Source organism: Phocoena phocoena, chromosome 7, assembly GCF_963924675.1.
Source record: "Phocoena phocoena chromosome 7, mPhoPho1.1, whole genome shotgun sequence".
NCBI lineage: Eukaryota > Metazoa > Chordata > Mammalia > Artiodactyla > Phocoenidae > Phocoena > Phocoena phocoena.
In genome coordinates this window covers 76393482-76413470 of record NC_089225.1, presented here as the reverse complement: position 1 = coordinate 76413470, position 19989 = coordinate 76393482, and the positions used below count along the sequence as shown (strand labels likewise).

Genomic DNA, 19989 nt, shown 5'->3' with positions numbered 1-19989 from the left:
AGCACGGGCTCTAGGCGCACAGGCTTCAGTAGTTGTGGCACGTGGGCCCAGTAATTATGGCTCGCAGGCTCTAGAGCACAGGCTCAGTAGTTGTGGCACATGGGCTTAGTTGCTCCGTGGCATGTGGGATCTTACCGGACCAGGGCTCAAACCCGTGTGACCTGCATTGGCAGGCAGATTCTTACCCACTGCGCCATCAGGGAAGTCCCGAGTCAATTTAATTTTAACAAAGAAATGAAGATTTTTATTATTCCAGGACTGAATGTCGAAAGATGTGGGTGAGGAACCATAATGTTGAGAGTAGGTCCCAGTAGTTTGCTGCTGGGTTCATGCATTAGTGGACACAGGTGGAGCATCTCTGTGTGTCAGGCACTGTCTAAATGCTGGAAGACAATGGTAAGAGAAAAAGACATCCCTGCTGTCATTATAGTCATTATAGAGTTATTCGAACACGCTAATGGAAAAGCATTTAACATACCTGTAATGTCTAATAGTTAAAAATGCCAATATATCCCTTTACAGAAAAAAATTTTTTTAAATACCAGATTAAGTAGACAAAACATTATGATAATGATTGCCTTGAGATGAGCCATGAGTAAATATCATTAAAATGCATTGCTACTGAGAGCAGCCAAGAATCACTGAAAGTGTGCGTAAAATGAGATCTGATTTGGGGACTGCAGATCAGGGGCTTCTGTGTCAGAAGCATCTGTGTTCTAATCCTGGTTCTGTCGCTTAATTGTTGCCTGGCCTTGGGCAAGTTACTTACACTCCCTATGCCTTAGAAAACAGGGCCGCCACTTGCCTCACAGGGAAGATTGAAGGAGATGATGCGTGCAAAGCCCTTATCAGAGTGTAAGCACTCAATTGGGGGAAACAAAGCTTTCTAAAAACATCAATCAAAAAATTATTACATTTCTAGGGAAGAAAAAGAAAGAAGTAAAGGAAATGATCTCATTATTTTAAGAAAACCTTGCTATGAACTCAAAGAAATTCATAAGAGCTGAACTGGGATTTTACATTAGCATGTAAATGTGTACACGCTAATGTAAAATCCCAGATAATATCTATTTATAATTGTACTGAGGAGGTAGAGAAGAACAAGCAAAATAGTTACGGAGATTAATAATCAGTAGCTGACCAGAGGCTCTGAAGTGTACAGTGGTGCAAGTATTAGGTAGAGGCCTTGTGTTTTCCTCCTGAAGTTGCCATTAGAGGGCAGTGTGAGAGCAGAGATAGTGTGATTTGGTACTATCCCTCTGATGATTTTCCTTAATTAAGAATAAATCAGATTCTCAACGAAAGTTGCTTGCATACAGAGAAATGTGAGATGTGATTGTATTTGACTTTGATAAATAAACACGGAATTGAAAAAGATCAACCGCTCCATCCTCGAGGAGGCTGGTAGCCTGAGCCTGGAGCCAAGGTGGGGCAGGAGCTGGGCCCAGTTGTGGTCCCCTCCAGCGCACCTCCAAGTGTGGCAGCGAGACTCCGACAGCTAGTGCAGTTCTCCAACTGTCCCATCAATATGGCTTACAAGCTGCCTGGAGTATCAGTGATAGGCCCCCCAATAGTGAGGGCCAACAGTGAGCCCCTTACTTTACAGGTGAGGAAGGGGAGGTGCAGCAGCCCCCTGCCTCTCACACAGCTGGAGCAGCTGTCAGAGCCCGGCCTGTTCTCACGCCGCTCTCTCCTGACTCTCAGCTCCTGTTCTTCAGGATACAGCAGCACTGTGCCCTCCATGTGATAACCCTTACCTGTGCGCCTCTCTCTCTCTTTTGTTTCTTTGTCTTTTGCTCGGCCGGCCGTGCAGCATGCAGGATGCGGGATCTTAGTTCCCCAACCAGGGACGGAACCTCTGCACCCTGCAGTGGAAGCGCGGAGTCCTAACCACTGGACCACCAGGGAATTCCCTGTGCCTGTCTTTTTAGGACCTAACTGCTATCATGCTAAATGCTAAGGAACCAGACCTTCTATACATTTACACTTGAGTCAGAAAACACCCAAAATTGTAGGCCTTTCTCAGCCCCTTGATGGCTTTTAAAATGCCCTTTCTCTGGTCACTCTTAACAGTGAGAGAGCAAATCAGTGCCCTTTAAAAAAATCATAACAATATTGTACAGTATTGCATTTTCAGCCTTTACTGATACTTTTCCTTGTGACAAGATTCCCTTTTATCCCTGGGTTTATAAGTATTCATTTGTACAAATGAACAAAATTACACTGACTCTTAACATGCCTTTGACCTTTTATTTTCTTGTGAGTATGCAAGTTTCAAGAGAAATATGTGGGTTTTGGGGGGTGGCCTATGGGAAGAAGATGAAGGCTGACACCAGAGTAGTAAGGATGAAGGAACCATTTCTCCTCTTGCAGTGACCAGATGCTCAGCTACAACCTCGGCAGAAGGCTCCCAGCTGACCACGTGAGTGGGTACCTCCAGTTCAGAGTGGAGGTCACATCTTCTGTGCATGAAGGTGAGATACCTGTATAAATATATTGCCATAGGAAAAACTTGTTAAATCTTACTCTGTTGTCAGTTTACATTTGAACAGAATTGTTTGTATCCTGTTCTGAACATAAAATAGCTATCAAATGATTACCTGCTGAAGTTTTCCAAGCAGATTTAAAAGCCTGTTTATCAAAAAATCTCTCTTAGGTTTTACCTGCGTTTGGAAACTTGGATGTGGAATTTACGGCAGTAGTGAACATGTAAACCTCATATGTCAAACTGACCAGCAATATATGTACTCATTTAGTAGTGAATAGTAACTCTTAGCAAGTTGGTGATACTGTAAAGAGACCTCACTGGGATGACTGAATTCTTTGAACTCATTAGTGGCAAAGGAATAGGACATTAAAAGTTCGTTCGTTATTACTACTTTGTTTGTATAAATGCTGTTTTCTCCTTCAGATGCTTCTCCAGAAGCTGTTGGCACGATACTTGGAGTCAATACTGTGAATGGAGACCTAGGAAGCCCTTCTGATGAGGAGGACATGCCAGGGGGCCATCATGACAGCACGGTTTGTTCCAATGGACCAGTTTCTGAGGAAAGTGCTAATGGGACCCCCAAGCATTCTTTCAGGACTAGCTCTACTCTGGAAATAGACTCAGAAGAATTAACCTCTACTTCTTCAAGGACCTCACCTCCCAGAGGACGTCAGGATTCACTCAATGATTATTTAGATGCTATTGAACACAATGGCCATTCCAGGTCGGGTGCAGCTACTTGTTCGGAAAGGTCCGTGGGAGCCTCTCCGAAACTAAGGAGTAGTTTTCCCACCGACACAAGACTCAATGCAATGCTTCATATCGACTCAGATGAAGAAGACCACGAGTTCCAGCAAGACCTGGGTTATCCATCCTCCTTGGAGGAGGAAGGAGGGTTGATAATGTTTAGCAGGGCGTCAAGAACTGATGATGGGAGCCTGACATCTCAGATAAAGCCAGAAGACAGCACGGTGGAGAATGAGGAAGCCTCCACCATTGAAGCTGCTTCCTTCGAGGACAAGCCAGAAAATCTTCCAGAGCTTGTGGAGAGCTCCTTACCCTCAGGCTCAGTCCCTGATGAAAGTGAGAATGCTCCGGAGTCTCAGCCAAGTGCTGACCAGGGGAGCACTGAATTGTGCGGCTCTCAGGAGGTAGATCAGCCCACAAGTGGGGCAGACACGGGCACTTCGGACACATCAGGAGGAAGCCGAAGAGCCGTCAGTGAGATGGAGTCCCTTGATCAGGGGTCTGAGCCTTCCCAGGTGTCCTCGGAAACAGAGCCCAGTGACCCTGCCAGGACAGAGAGCGTGAGCGAGGCCAGCACCAGGCCTGAGGGCGAGAGTGACCTGGACGGGGCCGACAGCTCCTGCAATGAGAGTGTTGCCACGCAGCTGTCCTCGGTGGAGACACGGTGCTCATCTCTTGAGAGTGCGCGGTTTCCCGAAACCCCAGCCTTTTCTTCTCAGGAGGAGGAAGATGGAGCCTGTGCAGCAGAACCCGCCAGCAGTGGCCCTGCTGAAGGGTCACAGGGTTCCATGTGCACTCCTGGTTCTTTACCTGTAGTGCAGGTGCCCAGCGGAGAGGAGGAAGGGCCAGGGGCAGAATCGGCTACTTCACCTGACCAGGAGGAGGTGGGGGAGGTCTGGCAGCGGAGGGGGAGCCTGGAGGGAGCTGCTGCTGCTGCTGAGAGCCCGCCCCAAGAAGAGCGTGATGCGGGGCATGCCCAAGGGACTTGTGAAGGGGCCACTGCCCAGGAGGAGGGCGCGACCGGAGGTAGGATGTAGAAGACAACGTGGCTCGTGGCTCAGGCATACCCGCTCAGAGAGAAGTCTTGTGGTTTTGTCCCTCAGTGGAAATTGTACTGCAGGGCACATATTAGCTGAATTCTTCTCCTTGGGGTTCAACAGCTTTTTTTTTCTTTTAACATCTTTATTGGGGTATAATTGCTTTACAGTGGTGTGTTAGTTTCTGATGTATAACAAAGTGAATCAGCTATATGCATACATATATCCCCATATCTCCTCTCTCTTGAGTCTCCATCCCACCCTCCCTATGGAGCTTCTTTTGGTGGAATAAGAGGCCTGTCAGATAACAGTCTTCAAACTTAGATAATGAACCTCAAGGCTCTGCATCAGTGCGGGCACCTGCTCTGCCTAGAAAGGTGGCCCGGTGGGTGGGGGCACTCCTGGTCCACACAGGCCTGGAGGCCTGGGATGCGTGCCGCGCACCGGCACATTCAGTGCGCCTGGGGTTCAGTCCTCTTGTCTGGGCAGTGTGAAAAAGCATAATGAATCTCTGGCGGGACCTGGGTTTGTAGATACAAAACCAAACAGGCTGGCAGCATCTACGTTAGTGTTATCTGCGAGGTTTTCAGGAACATCTTAACTCGCTCCTTATTGCATGAAGCTTCAAAACAGAAGGTTAATATGTGGTTTGCATCAAATGTCATATTTTTGCCTTCTGCAGTATAAGAAATGTCAACTAAGTTAGGTGATGCATTCTGACACTTGAAAACAAGCTGTTTGAGTGAGGATGCAAACTTACACATAAAATTTGTTTTATGTCTCAATGAATGTGGCTCAGTAGAACGATCCCTTTAAACTGTTCCGTTACAGCTGCATCAGAAAGTCTGAGTATAATTTCATATGCCTAAATAGCGTAGACTCAGAAATAGAAATGATTTTCTTATTCTGTAACTTATTTTTCTACCTATCCCCTTCTTTTCTTCCTCCACCGTTTTTTGTTTTTTTTCATTATCTTCCAGTCATTGTGTGACCCTAAAGCATTGCTGCATGACTAGGACAGATGCCAGGGTGGGAAAAGGCAGGGGAGGGGGAGGAATGGGCCCAGACCGACATCTCCCTAGAAGACCCACTTCTGACTAAGCATCCACCTCCCATTCTCTTCTGTTGTTTCTGGGTCCTCATATGGGAAATGAGACGAAAAAGAGATAAGAGACTAGCCCCAGGATTTTTGTTAGGTGTTTTTTTTTCCCAAAGGCTGTTTTGACACTGAAAGGGAAAACAATACCCAGGTAACTGTTTACCTTTAATCCTAGGTTCTCAAGCCAACGGCCACCAGCCTTTGCGATCACTGCCTTCAGTGCGCCAGGATGTTAGCCGGTACCAGAGGGTGGACGAGGCTCTCCCACCAAGTGAGGACCTGCTAAACTAAAGGGCTCACCTCGATCAAAGGGTTCAAGGGTGACAGGACCCACGGGACCTAAAGGATGGATGCCCAGTCCCCCAGAAGTAGAGTTCTGGGAGCTGCCACGTGATTTAGCAGATACAGTCCGGAAAGTGCTTAGCAGAAGACTCCTCTCTGGCACAGTTCCACCAAATGAAAGGGTAGCTGGGGGAAAGTAGATACTCTAAAGTAAAAGAGATCCAGATGTTATGGACAATAGGATGTATAATAGAAAAAGTTTTAAGTTTGCATAGGCAGTATGAATTTTCAATTATTAGACAAATAGGTACAATCTCTTAGAAGAACCTTAGCTCTAGGTAATATACTGCTTTTTATTCATTTACAACGTTTTAAATCATTAACTACAGGGTCCTGGTTTTTTTCCTTAGGAATATCCAGAGAAGTGTTATTAATTTCAGAAATTAGTCTGCTATTTTCTGGACCATGATGATTATCTGGAGATTTGAAAGATATTTCTTTTTTTTGCTTTCAAGAAACACGTAGCACTTAAAGGAGAGATGGGTGAGCACTAGGAATGCTGGGAAAGTTATGCGACCTGAACTCCAAGAGCTGAGTGATGCCCATGGCCAGTCATAGTCTGAATGTAATTTAAACTCTATTTAAGTTTCTAGAATCCCTTAAAGCAGTATTACTCTGTGAGAGCAAAGCATTTTGAAGAACAGTGATAAAGCTCAGTAAATACTGTTCTTAAGAACACGTTGGAAAATACATCTTTCTGCCTTACTGCTTTTCCTTCTTGTTCACCTTCTCTATTCACCCATCTTATATGTGATCAGGGCAAGAAGTGGATGCTTTTGGCCCTCTGTGTTTTAAAAATGGTGGGACATAGAGCGGGGGCAGTGTGCATTTAAAGGGCTAAAATGCTGAGTAGTTAGTTTTGGTGAGTGCTGACAAAAGAGCTGAATGGTGCTCTGTACAGTTTGTCAAAATATTGACTTAATCGTTTGTAAATACTGTTGTGCACAGATCCTCCCCTTGTTCATATATTTGGATAACTGAGGGTGGTTACTCATAGGAAACATATATTTTAAGCAGTTTTTAAAAATCATCCAAGAGATTAATTAACCATTGTGTCATCTTAAGCAGGTGGAGGGGAAAACTTCCTTACTGTTTACCCTTGGAGAAAATATTAGAGGCAGAAAAGAAAAGTATTCCTGGGTGATATTTAGATACAATTAGAGAAAAATGAATTAGGAACACCAGGAGAGAATTCTGGGAGGGCTTTGTTTACATGAGTATGTGGATGAATAGTAAGTAATCAGAGTTTCAGGCACCTGGACAGGAGGCATAGCATTGCATCAGTGTATGGGTAAATGGCATCCTCCTGGCCACATCCAATTGCTCTGAATTTTGTTGGATTCACAGTTTTGGTCTCTAGATTATATTTAATAAAGACAGGTACTTTCCTGCTGAAATTATGACCACCATTTGTGCTGTTTCCGTGCATTTGTTTAAACACTGGTATTTGCATTACACAGATATAATGCTAAATTTTAGGATTTAAAAAAATAAACAATTGGCAGTTCATTTTAATAAATTAATATATCCAAAAGGAAAAAAAGCACGTTAGTAGTATATCCAATTTAATGAGTAACTGATGAACAGCGGCGGGGGGAGGAATTCTTAAGAGTTGTTCCCTCTTGTGCAACTTGCAACTTGCAGATTTGGGGATTTACATGATCATGGACCAATTACAGATTATGGTCTGAGCATACCTGATTACTGTTCAACTCTGTCCTCACACTGCTTTGCCCTCTCCTATTCCCAGTCGGTCTCATCTTTTGACAGTCTAATCACTTGGCTGCCTGTGCTAGTTGTACGTCCTGCCCGAACCAGTTCTCTGCCTTCCTTGCCTCACTGGGCAGCTCTGCTACTGTCTCTGGCCATGCCTCTTAACTCAGAGCTGTGGCATTCTGCATTCATATATTGTCTCTCAGGAGGCTGAGCTAAGGGGCATCCACTTGGAATATGCAGATTGGCCTGTCTCTTAAATGACCTGGCTGAATTATTTTAAGGTTAGGGATTGTACTTTTAACGTTATTTATTATAATACCTCAGACTTGTATAGTGGTTTACAGTTTACAAAGAATTTTTAGCTTTTTAAAAAAAATTCTTTTTAACAGTTTTGTGAAGTGGGTCAAGCAGGTCTTATCCATAATTTATAGATTGATGGGTAGAAATCAAATAATCTGATTCTTTCACTTTATAGATGGAGAAATTGAAGCCCAGATAAATTAAGTAACTTGTTTAAGATTCCATACTAGTAAAAGTTGAGACAGAGTCTCAAACATTTTTTTCTACTCTATGATCTAAGATTAGAATGGTAGGGACTGTTGTGTAGGTAGATGAATGTAAGTTCTGAAAGCTTGGTTAGTGGCAGAGTGGTGACATATCTTGGTATGTTATCTATTAGGCACAAGCATCACCTGAAATTAGAGGGTTTGGGGGCTTCTCTGAAACTGCATTATATTGTGTTTTGAGGGCAGACCTAGGAAGGCTGAAAAGATGCTCAGCTTTCTTCCAGGTGAAGATACTTAGCAGGACCCTTCTCTGGGAGGTCCCTCAAGTATAAGAAAAGTGGTGACAGTGACAGTACTAGCGACTGTCTTTTGGCCCAGATGGATTTGCTCCGTTAAGCATCTGTATTGGACTCAGACGTGCCTTTTCCTCTCTGTATATAGGTCACTGTCCACACACCTGCAGGACAGTCTACTGAAGCATGATCCCCCCCACACTCTGGATTCTTTTTCTTTTTCCTTATTATTATTGTTGTTATTTTAGCTTGTATTTGCCTTAAAAATACCCATGTACTAACATACAGTGAGGAAACTACCCAGTAAAGTTTGCTTCTCTCTGAAGATTTGCAAACTCAACTAAGGGGATTTAGAGGATCCTTGCTATGCCTCTTCACTCTCATGGCTGATGGCGTGGTCGTCTGTGTGTCAGGATTATAAGTTAGTCTCTGAACATCTGTTTAATCTCTTTTTATGTAAAGCAGGTTTCCTTGTTTGTTTGCTTCTTCTTCCAGCCTTATTCCTCCTATCTCAGGACCAGGGAACAGATGTTGGACAGAGATCACTCAGCTGTAATGATGATCGACCAATTGGTTCTTAAACTCTTACTCTTGCGTTAGGCCATGGACCCCCTGCGCTGTGACCTTGTGGGCTGTGTAACCTCAACCACTGGTTGAGAGACATTCTGATGAGCCATACAAAATAAGAAAGCTCTGGTTCTTAAAGGTGGCATGGCACTGTTGAGAGCCTTCCAGGGAGGCAGCTTGAACTTGAATATGCACTGAGTGCCTTAAGAACCTGCTGTATCTTATTCTGAGGTGATTCATAGGCTGGCAGCTGGAGGTGGTTCAGGGCTGAAGCCCACTAAAATGTCATCAGCATAATGAATCTTGGTCTTTTTAGCATTAGGATAAGTGGAAAAAAATGGCCAGCTCAGCCCCTTCTGAAAAACTATTTTAGTTTTTTCTTTTTTGGCTCCAGTGTAATTGTGACTTAACCCATTGCTGTACTTGGCTCCAGTGTAATTGTGACTTATCCCATTGCTGCTGTACTGGAGACAACAGGAAGCTGTTGAAAGGTGTTTTTCTCCCCAAAGGGTAGGAATAGGAATAGATTCCGGATGAACAGTCCACAGTGGACTCTTATAGGATCCCAGGCTTATTGCCATATTTTTAGGACTTGTGTATTACTTATGTGGTGGGTTCAAATGAGTAGCTCTGGAAAAACACAGGGGGATGTTTATCATTTTTTGTGGTTGTGCACTTTTGTTATTAAAGCATCCTTTGAAATGAAGGTTTAAAAGAAGGTAATGAATCTGAAAAATACAATTAATCTTATAGAATTTCTACTCTGTTTAAAGCTAGGGGCTCTTATTCTCTAGAACCTAAAAGTTAGTTTGGAGAAAAAAATTCACACTTTTAATCTAAAAAACTACTTCCTTAAAAATCGAATATTAAGGTCCAAACTATGCAGCTATTTGAGATTTTTTAAAACTTTTTATTCAAATATAATGTACATGCAGAAAAGAGCACATTCAGCCTGCTGAATTCTCCCAAACTGTGCCCACCTGGGCAATCAGCACCACATCTGTGGTCCCTGGGAGGCCACTTGTGCCCCGCTACCAGTCTCCAACCCCCACTCCTGAAGACCAAGGGGACCTACTGTCCTGACTCCCCAGAGCACAGACAAGTTTAACTTACTTTCGTACTTTATACAAATGGTATCATACTTCTTTGAGTGTTTAAATAAGGAAAAAATAATCCATTAAACACTGATTTCTGGCATCTATTACAAAGCTTTTTTTCCTTAAAAGTACCCTTAGTTTATTGTAACTTCATCATCTCACCATTTTGGTGAGGATACCACGGTTATTGTAATTTTTACAGTGGGTTTATAAACTTACTTCACAATATTCAGGTACTTCGTTTTCCTTAATCCATTTACAAGCAGGTCAGTTCCCTACCCTTAGTCCTCTCACCGCTTTGAGTTCCGTAGTAGACAGACAGTTCAGTGCTGGCTTCCCCTGATATGTGATTCATCCTGTCTAGACATTGACCTTCTTCCCAGTCTCAGCACTCACTGAGATGTGTTCACGTCTTCATCTAATCACCTGGGTGGCCCAGTGGAGACCAAGGTCTAGTTTGAGAGGAGCGAAAAAGAAGAGTGATGAGATGAAGAGGGGCCATAGTGATGACCCCTGCCCCCTGCCTACATATATTGATTCTAAAAGTTGAAAATATCTAAGACCTGCCCGGCTCTACCTCCCTGCATCTGGAATAAATGCTGTGACAGTGGCTTGGCGTAGATTTTCATGCTAACTCTCTGACTTACCCTTAATATCCAGCTATTTAAAGGGGGCTATTATATTTGAGTCTCAGGGTGTCTTAAGTGTACACTTGCTCCTGGATTTCAGTTTAGGGTATTTAGGCTGAAATTTAGTTTCTTGCGAGCCCGCACTTCATGACTTCTAAGACATCCAGCCTTAGCTCCATGGGTTTGTCCAGTAAGTTAGCTGCTGTCTTAAGTTCTTGTTAATTTACGTCAGTGTCCCTTAAATTTTAGTGTGTCTAGGAATCACCTGGGAAGTTTGTTTAAAATGTAGATAACTGAGTCCTGGCTTCAGATAGTCTGATTTTGAAGAGCTGGGCTGTGTCCTTGGCATCTGCATTTTTATTGATACTCACAATGATTCTGACACATACTGTCAGAATCCCACACCTTGAGAAACATTTTCTAGATAATAGTTTTCAAACTTTATTATTGCTGTGAAGCTCTTTATGGAAGTGAAATCTTATGTGGAAGACTAATATGCACAACAGATAATGTTGGAGCTGCAGTGTTTAAAGTGGGGTTGGCAGGTGGTTCAGCAGCCCTACTCCTCAGAACCCCAAAGCCCCTGGCCCCAAAGGCTTAATTAACTTAGAATCTATTTTGGAAATTCTGGCCTAGACATAAGATGTTGCTAGGTCCTTCCTGAACTTAATGTGATAAAATGGGTGTCATTGCAGATTCATGTTATTTTAGAACTGAAAGGGACCGTAGCAATGTTTACCTCTGTCTTCTAATTTTTTAGGTAAAGAAACTGTGGGCCATAGACGTGTAGTAATTTGTTGAAGGTCATGTAGCAAAGGTATGACAAAGCCATGGCCAGATACAGGCCTTCTACTTGCTAATCTAGTGCATTACACACACACAAACGCATTACACACACACACACACACACCCAACACATTGCTGTCAGTCTCGCTGTACACTGATTATGTACCCCAGTTTACAGTGTGGCAAGACAGGGAAGTAAATGCCAAGATCCTAGTCTTCTAACCCTGCCTGTGTGATTTTAGCATTGTCTGTGAAAGAAACTGATACCAGGCCATGTGTTCTCATATGCTTTCTTAACCAAGAACAAACCAGGCCTCATGTAAATACTTATAAAATATTAAAGCAACCATACCCCCACCCCCGCGAATAGATAATGATAGAGGACTGACCTTCCTACAGGCACCTCTGCTGTCTTGCCTGGATGGAAGGGTATTGACCGCTTGGGTAAGAGTAGTTATGTAGTTCACGAATAAGCCAATAGCATAACAGTCTTTCCCAGTTCAATGTCGAGTGTCCACTTGAAACCAGCAGTATAGCATTTCTCTTTATGGGGACTTAAGTAACAACCTCAATTTAAAGATATGATATTTGATAGGGAGAGTCTTAATGTGCATCCAACATCCCATATTCTTAGAAAGCAAATTTTTGGACCTTGTTTTCTTGTTTTTCCCATTGCATAGAAATGTCTTTATTGAGATACAAATGAAGGTTATTCCTGGCCTTTGTGGAAAGTGAATACAAGATCATGTTTTAAAATTTTTTTGGAGTATAGTTGATTTACAATGTTGGGTTAGTTTTAGGTGTACAGCAAAGTGAATCAGTTATATACATACATATATCTACTCTTTTTAGATTATTTTCCCATTACAGAGTATTGAGTAGGGTTCCCTGTGCTATACAGTAAGTCCTTATTAGTTATCTATTTTATATATAGTAGTGTGTTGATGTCAATCCCAATCTTCCAGTTTATCCCTCCTCCCGACCCCCCCCCCCGGTAACCGTAAGAAGAATCATTTTTTAATAGCTTTACGTTATTTAAATTATTTATTCATTCATTACATGCTATGTGCAAGGCACAGTGGTGAATATATTTGGAGACACCCCCTCCTCCATTTTCCTACCCGTGTGGCCTGCATACAGGTCACATTTCTTGGGGTAAATTCTTGTATACTTTATTCAAGGAAAAAGTTCCATCTTTGAAGATACTTTTCTAATATTCTTTTGTCAGAGAATGGAAAGTATGCAGCAGTGTGTTTTCTCTTCTGCTGTAACTGCCAGAAAACTTAGAGCCAAGTTGTAGTGACAACCTTATCTTGGGAGCTTGGCAGAATCTCTCTCTCTGCTTCCTTTAGTTGGTTTCTGTTCTGTTTTTATCCCTAATTGACCTATCCTACATATTTTTAAAAAATTGGAAGCTTCTGTAAACATTCTTGGGGGGGAAGGAATGGTCATTTGTTTCCATGTGCATTTGATCTGACATATAGTATGTGCTTGAATTATCCTGGCTCTACTGAGAGAGGAATGCAGCGGGAATACTTGTTCTCAGAATCTTTGAGATGGGAAAGTGTGCGAGGAGCAGAGCCAAACAATGGAATGGATCAAAGGTTTTAGAAGATGGTTCCTGAAAATGCCTTTATGTGCCTACTGTTTGTCAGCATATGGCAGGCTGAGCAGGAGGCCTTTTGGAAATGTCCTACTGATGGGATTGCAGCCGTGCTCAAATAATTCATTCTTGGCAGCCTGCTTCATTGTGAGTCCGCCTTACCTTGGAGCATGAGTGACACGGAGTTGTTTGCTGTCTGTGTGGTGCTTTTCCTCACAGAAAATTTTTCTTTCCCTTGCCATGTGTCATAAATTATGATCAGCTGAAATCAACAAAAAGATATCCTTCCACTCCCAGCTGAGGCAGTCTTCAGTGGTCTTCCGGTGCTGGCTGGGATCTACCGTGCAGGTTTTTGCAATCCTAAGGACTTAGTTGGAATACTTGTTCCGTTCACCTCCAGAGTAGATGCCATAGCTGGTCAGGAGCAAACATGCTTTCGTCCTGGTCTCTGGGATGAGACCCACGGCGTCTGCTGATAAGCTGTGTGATCACATGGAGAGTTTTGAAATTAACAGAGCTGCTCAAGAGAAAGGTGCTTATTAATTTCAAAACATATTTGTCCTAGAAATAGCAATGTATAAAGCACTTTCCTGGTTAAAGAATAGATCTCTGCTGTTTTCATATGTTCCTATGTAAATTAATATAAATTACCCTTCCCCATTGCAATCAATTTAAAAATTGTTGCCTTTTGTAAAGATCAGCTCACGCTCTGCTTATTTTTATAGGGGAATGGCCTTTTAGAGAATTCACAGAGGTGGGATGGCTGGCCCTGAAGACTACTGTGCTTGCTGTTTTTACTGAACATGCTCTTACATATTTGTTTACAAAGACTAACACATTTAATGAGATTGCTTAAACATAAAAGTAAATAATCTTTTAAAACATTGTATTTATTTAAGGTTGGAGACAAGTCATTAACCTTGCTCTGAAAATGTATTCCTCTTTGGGAAAGTGTAAATGGAAGTCTGTAGATAATGATACTGTTTGATGACTAGGCTAGCACTACCTTCTTCCGAAGACTACATCTACTAAAATTGTGTGTAAATATACACGTAGAAATTTCCAGCTGTGAGTCTTTCATCTAGGTTGGAAAAAAAACAGAAGAAATCAAGTTTGGGTGAAAATAAACATCAGTACCAATTTTGATGTGAATATCTAAAGTATTATGATACCAACTAGTAATTTTTAAAGTTGCTCATACGTGAAGGATGAGCATTGTGGGCGGATCTGGGAGGATCCCCTACATTCGGGGATTCTTTAAGGTGTTGGTTATGCACACAGGAGCTGTTTTACTAACTGGTCAAACAGATTCTGGAGTGGACTGGGGGGAGTGCTGGATTATGCACCCAGGTATACGTTATTAGCCCCAAAGTGTAGCATGTCAGGGAGAAAACATGTGCTGCTTGATGAACCACGTTAATGGCTTCAGCTGCCCCTCCTAATCCTTCTCTGTGCACTACTGCTGTTTAGACTGGGAGGCACGCATTGACAGCCATGGCAGGATCTTCTACGTGGATCACGTAAACAGAACCACGACTTGGCAGCGGCCCACAGCTCCCCCTGCCCCGCAGGTGCTGCAGAGGTCCAACTCCATACAGCAGATGGAGCAGCTGAACCGGCGGTGAGGATGGGCAGTTTTGTGGTTGGGCTAATTTTTACACAGTGCAAAATGGAAAACACGGTTGCCTCTTTCATCTCTGGGGGGTCCTGTCATTAAGGTGGAGCTGTTGCTTCTCTCGATTCATAGACTTCATTGAATGTCTCTTGGTTAAAAATTAATAAGTGCACACATCCACAGCTTGCTTAGAAACTAGAGAGGAAATAAGTAATGAGATGACCCCTTTAGTCAACCCAAGGCATTGATTTTTAATAAAACAGAGCATATACACTTGTCATTTGAACCCAGATAGCTTTTTAAATATCTAGAATCTTCGTTCGTAATGCATCTTTATTAGTTACCTAAGCTTTTAAAAATCTGTCCTTCTTTTCCCAAAACTAATTGCTGTGGAACAAAAGTTGTTCTTTAACAATATAGGAATTTAGTTTCCTTTGGTTAAAGGCCACAATGTTTTTTTAAAGTTTTATTAATTTGTTAAGAAAATGTTCCACAGACTGTGGACAGAAGAAATTAAATCCGATGGATTTACTTAACAGATGGCCCAGAAGGTCACGGGATGGAGGTTTGAGGAGGAAATGGTCAAGGCTGGGAAAATGGTGAAAACTTCTGGGCTCTGGTGGAGCAGTTGAGCCCTGTGTTTTAGAGGCTGCTGTGTTGTAACTCTAGGCTTCTGATTTTAGATACCAGAGTATCCGCAGAACCATGACTAATGAGAGGCCTGAGGAAAACACCAATGCGATTGATGTGGCAGGGGAGGAAGCCGACTTTCACCAAGCCAGTGCAGGTAAGAGCCTTTGGGTTGGTTTGTTTTGTAATCTCGCAAAAATAGAAAACAAGTAAGTAAGGATTTCCAAGAAATGAAGCTTTCTTTAAAAGGACTTTTGATCTTCATGAAGACCAGGTAATTCAACTCAAAAAGTCCAATTCACCAGACACCTCTTCTAATCCTCGACTTTTTATTAGTACTAAGAAAAGAATCACAAAACCAAACAGGATATAAATTACTTTAATCTCTGGATCTGTGGGTTAGTAGAAAAAGATGGAATCTGATTACTTATAAAATCTAAGGATGCATTAAAATGTTAATAGTGGGGACTTGCCTGTTGGTGCAGTGGTTAAGAATCCGCCAGCCAATGCAGGGGACACAGGTTCAAGCCCTGGTCCGGGAAGATCCCACATGCCACGGAGCAACTAAGCCCGTGCGCCATACCTACTGAGCCTGCACTCTAGAGCCCGCGAGCCACAACTACTGAATCCATGTGCCACAGCTACTGAAGCCCGTGCACCTAGAGTTAGTGCTCCACAACAAGAGAAGCCACCGCAATGAGAAGCCTGTGCACTGCAACGAAGAGTAGCCCCCGCTCGCCACAACTAGAGAAAGCCCACAGCAACAAAAACCCAAAGCAGCCAAAAATAAATAAATTTATTTTAAAAAATGTTAATAGTGACTAGATATATTATTGAATTCCATTTTAATGTGATGGAGAGCAATTGGGTTTTATGCGTGATTTACAGAAAAGTAAAAAGTGTTTGGGGGATTAAAATAATAACAAACGATATAGGTGTTGTTTTAAAATAAAGATGGAAGTGAGTAGATGTTTCCAGCATGTGCAGAGACCTCCCTGAAAGCCTCTGTGGTCTGCCCTGTCTAGATTTCCGACGGGAGAACGTCCCGCCCCACTCTACCTCCAGATCCAGGCTCACGTTGCTGTTACAGTCTCCCCCCGTGAAGTTCCTCATCAGCCCAGAGTTCTTCACTGTGCTGCATTCTAACCCTGTGAGTATCAAATCCGAGAGGATGTGAGGGAAAGAGCACCAGGCCAAAGGAAATTATCCTCGTTTACGTCATAACAGTAAGAATGAAAATAGCTGAGTTTACCGAGCACCACATGTGTTCCATGCTCAGTGTTAAGCACTACCCATGGCTTAACCCATTTAGCCCAAACAAACCTATGAGTTAGATAAAACTTCTGTTTTTCCAGATGAAGAAACTGAGGCATAGAGAGCTTAAATAACATGCTCAAGGTTATACAGCTACTAAGTGTGATAGCTGGGGTTGAAATCCCAGAGGTGCTGACTCCACAGTCTGTGCTCTTAATGGCCACCTTGTTTTGCGTGCGCAAGTATAACCAAATATCTGAGAATTGACAACAGGCGTTGGTCAGGTTGAGCTTTGAGATATTGGTACGGGCTCTCCAAAAGAAAGAATGAATATAAAGTGTATACATTGCTGTAATCTGAAAAAGTAAATCCATAAATAGAGGAATTTTTTAAAGATACATGAGGTTTGTATGGGAGATCAGGATTTTTTTGGGGGGGGGCTAGTGGGAGGAGGGGTAATGGTGATGTGTTTAAGGATGAAGTACATTTAAATTTCCCTCCTTTTACTAATAGGTCTATTCTTTAGAAGCCCTCCCTCTGTAATTTTGCTAGAGGCCTAAAAATGTTAGCATCAGCTAAAAGAATCAACCTTTTGTTAACCAGAAGGTTATAAAAAAGTCAGCCTTTTAATCATTGTTTAAATAGAGAGAAATCATTTTGACTGTCTGCTTCACTTCTTTTCTTTCATTTCCCCCAGTCTTGACTTTTAACAAAAATTCTACCCCTTTCCTGATCTTGGTTCCTTAACCAAGAAACCCCTCGCTAGCTTCCAATCCCCAGCCCATTAAGTCCTCATGACCATCAGTTTCTCCAGCTCTATTCATGTGCCCCTTTCCCACATTTATTTTGGAATTACCATCTGGAATGGGAGGTTTTAATTTTCCTCAGGAAGTGTTAACCTCCTGGAGGCACCAGGGTATATGAAGTCCATGGGGTGACAGTGGAAAATGTTACATACCTGTTCTCTGGTCCTGGGCATGATATTTATCTCAGACATTTCTAGAAGGAAAGAAAGTGTTCGAAAATGTTATAGAGTTTAAGCCAAAACTTGTGTTTTGGCGCACGCGTGCGTGTGTGTGTGAAGAAAAAAATTAGAGTGTGATAGGAAAGTTGGTTAGAAAGCATTTCTTTGTGATGTGAATCTTAAATTGTCTCACAGAATAAATAACAGACACTGGCTGGTTAAAAAAGAAAGGAGTAGGGGGGCCTTCTAGGTGGAGGGTATGCATGAGCAAAGACAGAAGTGAAAAACATGTCCTATGTGCATAGTGAGTTATTTTAATCATCCAATAAATATTACTTAAAACACGGTTTATGCTAGAAATTATGGTAGGTGCTGCAGACACAGTGGGCAATAAGATCAAGTTCTTATCCTAGAATGGGCAGAGAATGAAGGCTACCTTAGAAAGATGGTTCTAGAATACCTCTCTGAAGAAATAATTTTTGAGTTGGAAGTTGAAAGATGAGAAATCATCAACCATGGGAAAAGCCAGGGGAAGCTCATTTCAAGCAGTTGAAACAGGAAGTGCAGGGGCCCCAGGGCTCAGAAGAGGGCAGAGGGGCTGCTGTGTAGTGATAGAAAAGGGGGTGGTGTGATACTACGTTGGAAAGTCAGTGAGATCCAGATCATAGGTCTGCCTATGGGACATGGCAGGGGATTTAGATTCTATTCTGAGCAGCGGGAAGCCATCATGCACTTAAGAGTGTGACATGCTTGGATCTGGAGAGCGTAGAAAGGCAAGGAAGGAAGCAGGGTGATGAGAACGGAGGATCTTCACGGTCCAAGGGAAAGGCAGTGATGGCTGGAATACTGGTGTTGGCGTGGAGATGGAGAGAAGTGCACAGGCTCAAGGGCTATTTTGAAGGTAGAGTCAACATGACTTGGTGAAAAACTGGCTGTTAGGGATGGGAAAAAGAACAAACGAGAAACACCTGTAGGGCTTTGGTCTGACACAGGAGTTCATCTTGCTGGGTCAGCTAACGCGCAAGTAAACAGCTCGAAACTGGACTAGGTGTGGAGGCATCAAGAAGGAGCTTCGTGTTTCTGCAAGGTGCTGGGGGTAACAGGGCGAGCAAGGCGGGCCCTGTCCCGCAAGTCTCTGAGGGCTGAGGCAGCGGCTTCCTGGAGATTTTAATTAGGGGAAGGTTGTCTTAGCTGCACCTGGAGCGCTTTAGAATGGGGGCCGGGGGAGACCCTGGCCACAGACATCCAGCTGTATACAACCCATTCGTAGTAGCTGGAGCTGATAAGAGCCTAGACTAGGAGGTGAGGAAATAACGAGGAAGGATCCAGCATGAGAGAATCACAGGCAGAGAGTTGGCAGGCTTTGGTGGGTAAATAGAACAGAAACTGAAGAAGAGGACTCTTGAGAGGCTTGTTAAGGGAATGTAAGAACATTTTGAATTTAACCAGACAGATTATATGCCTTAGGAAAAATAGACTGTTGGGAAAAGTAGCAGTCAGCATAGTCCAATCACCAGGAGCTGTTGGCGAGGCTATTAGTATGCACATATTTATTGATCAGTTAACATACTGATCATTATCTCATGGGTTATAGGTTTATCTTGGAAGAGAGAGGACTTGGGAGAAGGCTGTTCTCAGATTTCATGCAAGAGGCATTCAGTGTAGCAACAGTTGTTGATTCCCTACTGTATACCAGGCACTAAGTCCTAGAGATACAAAACTGACAGCAACTGTGGGCTCTGGAGCCCCAGACTTGAAAACACATTCCAATGCAGTGAGCAGAGTTGTAAGTGCGGTGATGGAAGGCTGTAGAAGATATCCTGCTGGGGTGCGTGATTAACTCTGGGGAGAAGGCATATGGGAGGAGCCGTGGCTGGGTTGGCGTTTGGGATAGGTTTTAAAGACTGAGTAGGTTTTAAAGACTGATAGGTTTTAAAGATTGAATAGGAACTTGCCCTAGATGGGCCAGAGCTCTCTAGGTAGAAGGAGCAGCATTTACAGAACAAGAGATCCATGAAGTTGCAGGGCTGTCTTAGTAATTACTATAGAAGTACTGAAACCAAATTACTAGTACAGCAGTTTGGTGTTGCTGGTGTGCGGAGACCATAGGACACTAGTGAAAGTCAGATCTGAGCCTGGAAAGGTAAGCAGAAGCCAGATTACAGGAACCTAAACTCGTGTATGCGACAATTCTAGGAGATCGTAGGCTTTCATACAATGGGATAACATTCAGAGTTGTCAGTCTAAAACAGAAAGTGTCATGCTGTGGTGGGAAAAGCTTTGGACTTGAGGTCAGGTAACATGAGTTTTCCTTTGTTCATTTGTTCATGCATTCATTCAACCAATAATTATTAAAAGCCTATGATTTGCCTAGTACATTCGAGACTCTCAGGATACAGTGGAATAAAGATCAACTAGTGAACAAGAAAAGATAATGCAGATGGTAAAATGTGTCGTGAGGCAACTGAAACAGTACAGGTGACTGGGCTAGGGTGACTTGGGGCCAAGGTACTGCAGATGCTGGTTTAGATCAGGTGGATGGCAAGGCCTCTCCAAGGAGTCATATTCAAGCTGTTGTACAATGTCAAGAAGCCAGAAAGGCAAAGGTCTTGGAGA

The 19989-nt window shown here is 42.9% G+C and overlaps 1 protein-coding gene across 1 annotated transcript in view; it reads left to right on the top strand.

Moving 5' to 3' along the window:
* Nucleotides 1–19989, top strand: part of HECW2 (HECT, C2 and WW domain containing E3 ubiquitin protein ligase 2) — a 244591-nt gene that overhangs the window by 113233 nt on the left and 111369 nt on the right. The window contains exons 7-12 of the mRNA XM_065880275.1: nucleotides 2374–2474; nucleotides 2912–4261; nucleotides 5547–5642; nucleotides 14381–14531; nucleotides 15209–15312; nucleotides 16181–16305. Coding sequence (XP_065736347.1) covers nucleotides 2374–2474; nucleotides 2912–4261; nucleotides 5547–5642; nucleotides 14381–14531; nucleotides 15209–15312; nucleotides 16181–16305 — 1927 coding nt within the window. The remainder of the gene's footprint in view (nucleotides 1–2373; nucleotides 2475–2911; nucleotides 4262–5546; nucleotides 5643–14380; nucleotides 14532–15208; nucleotides 15313–16180; nucleotides 16306–19989) is intronic.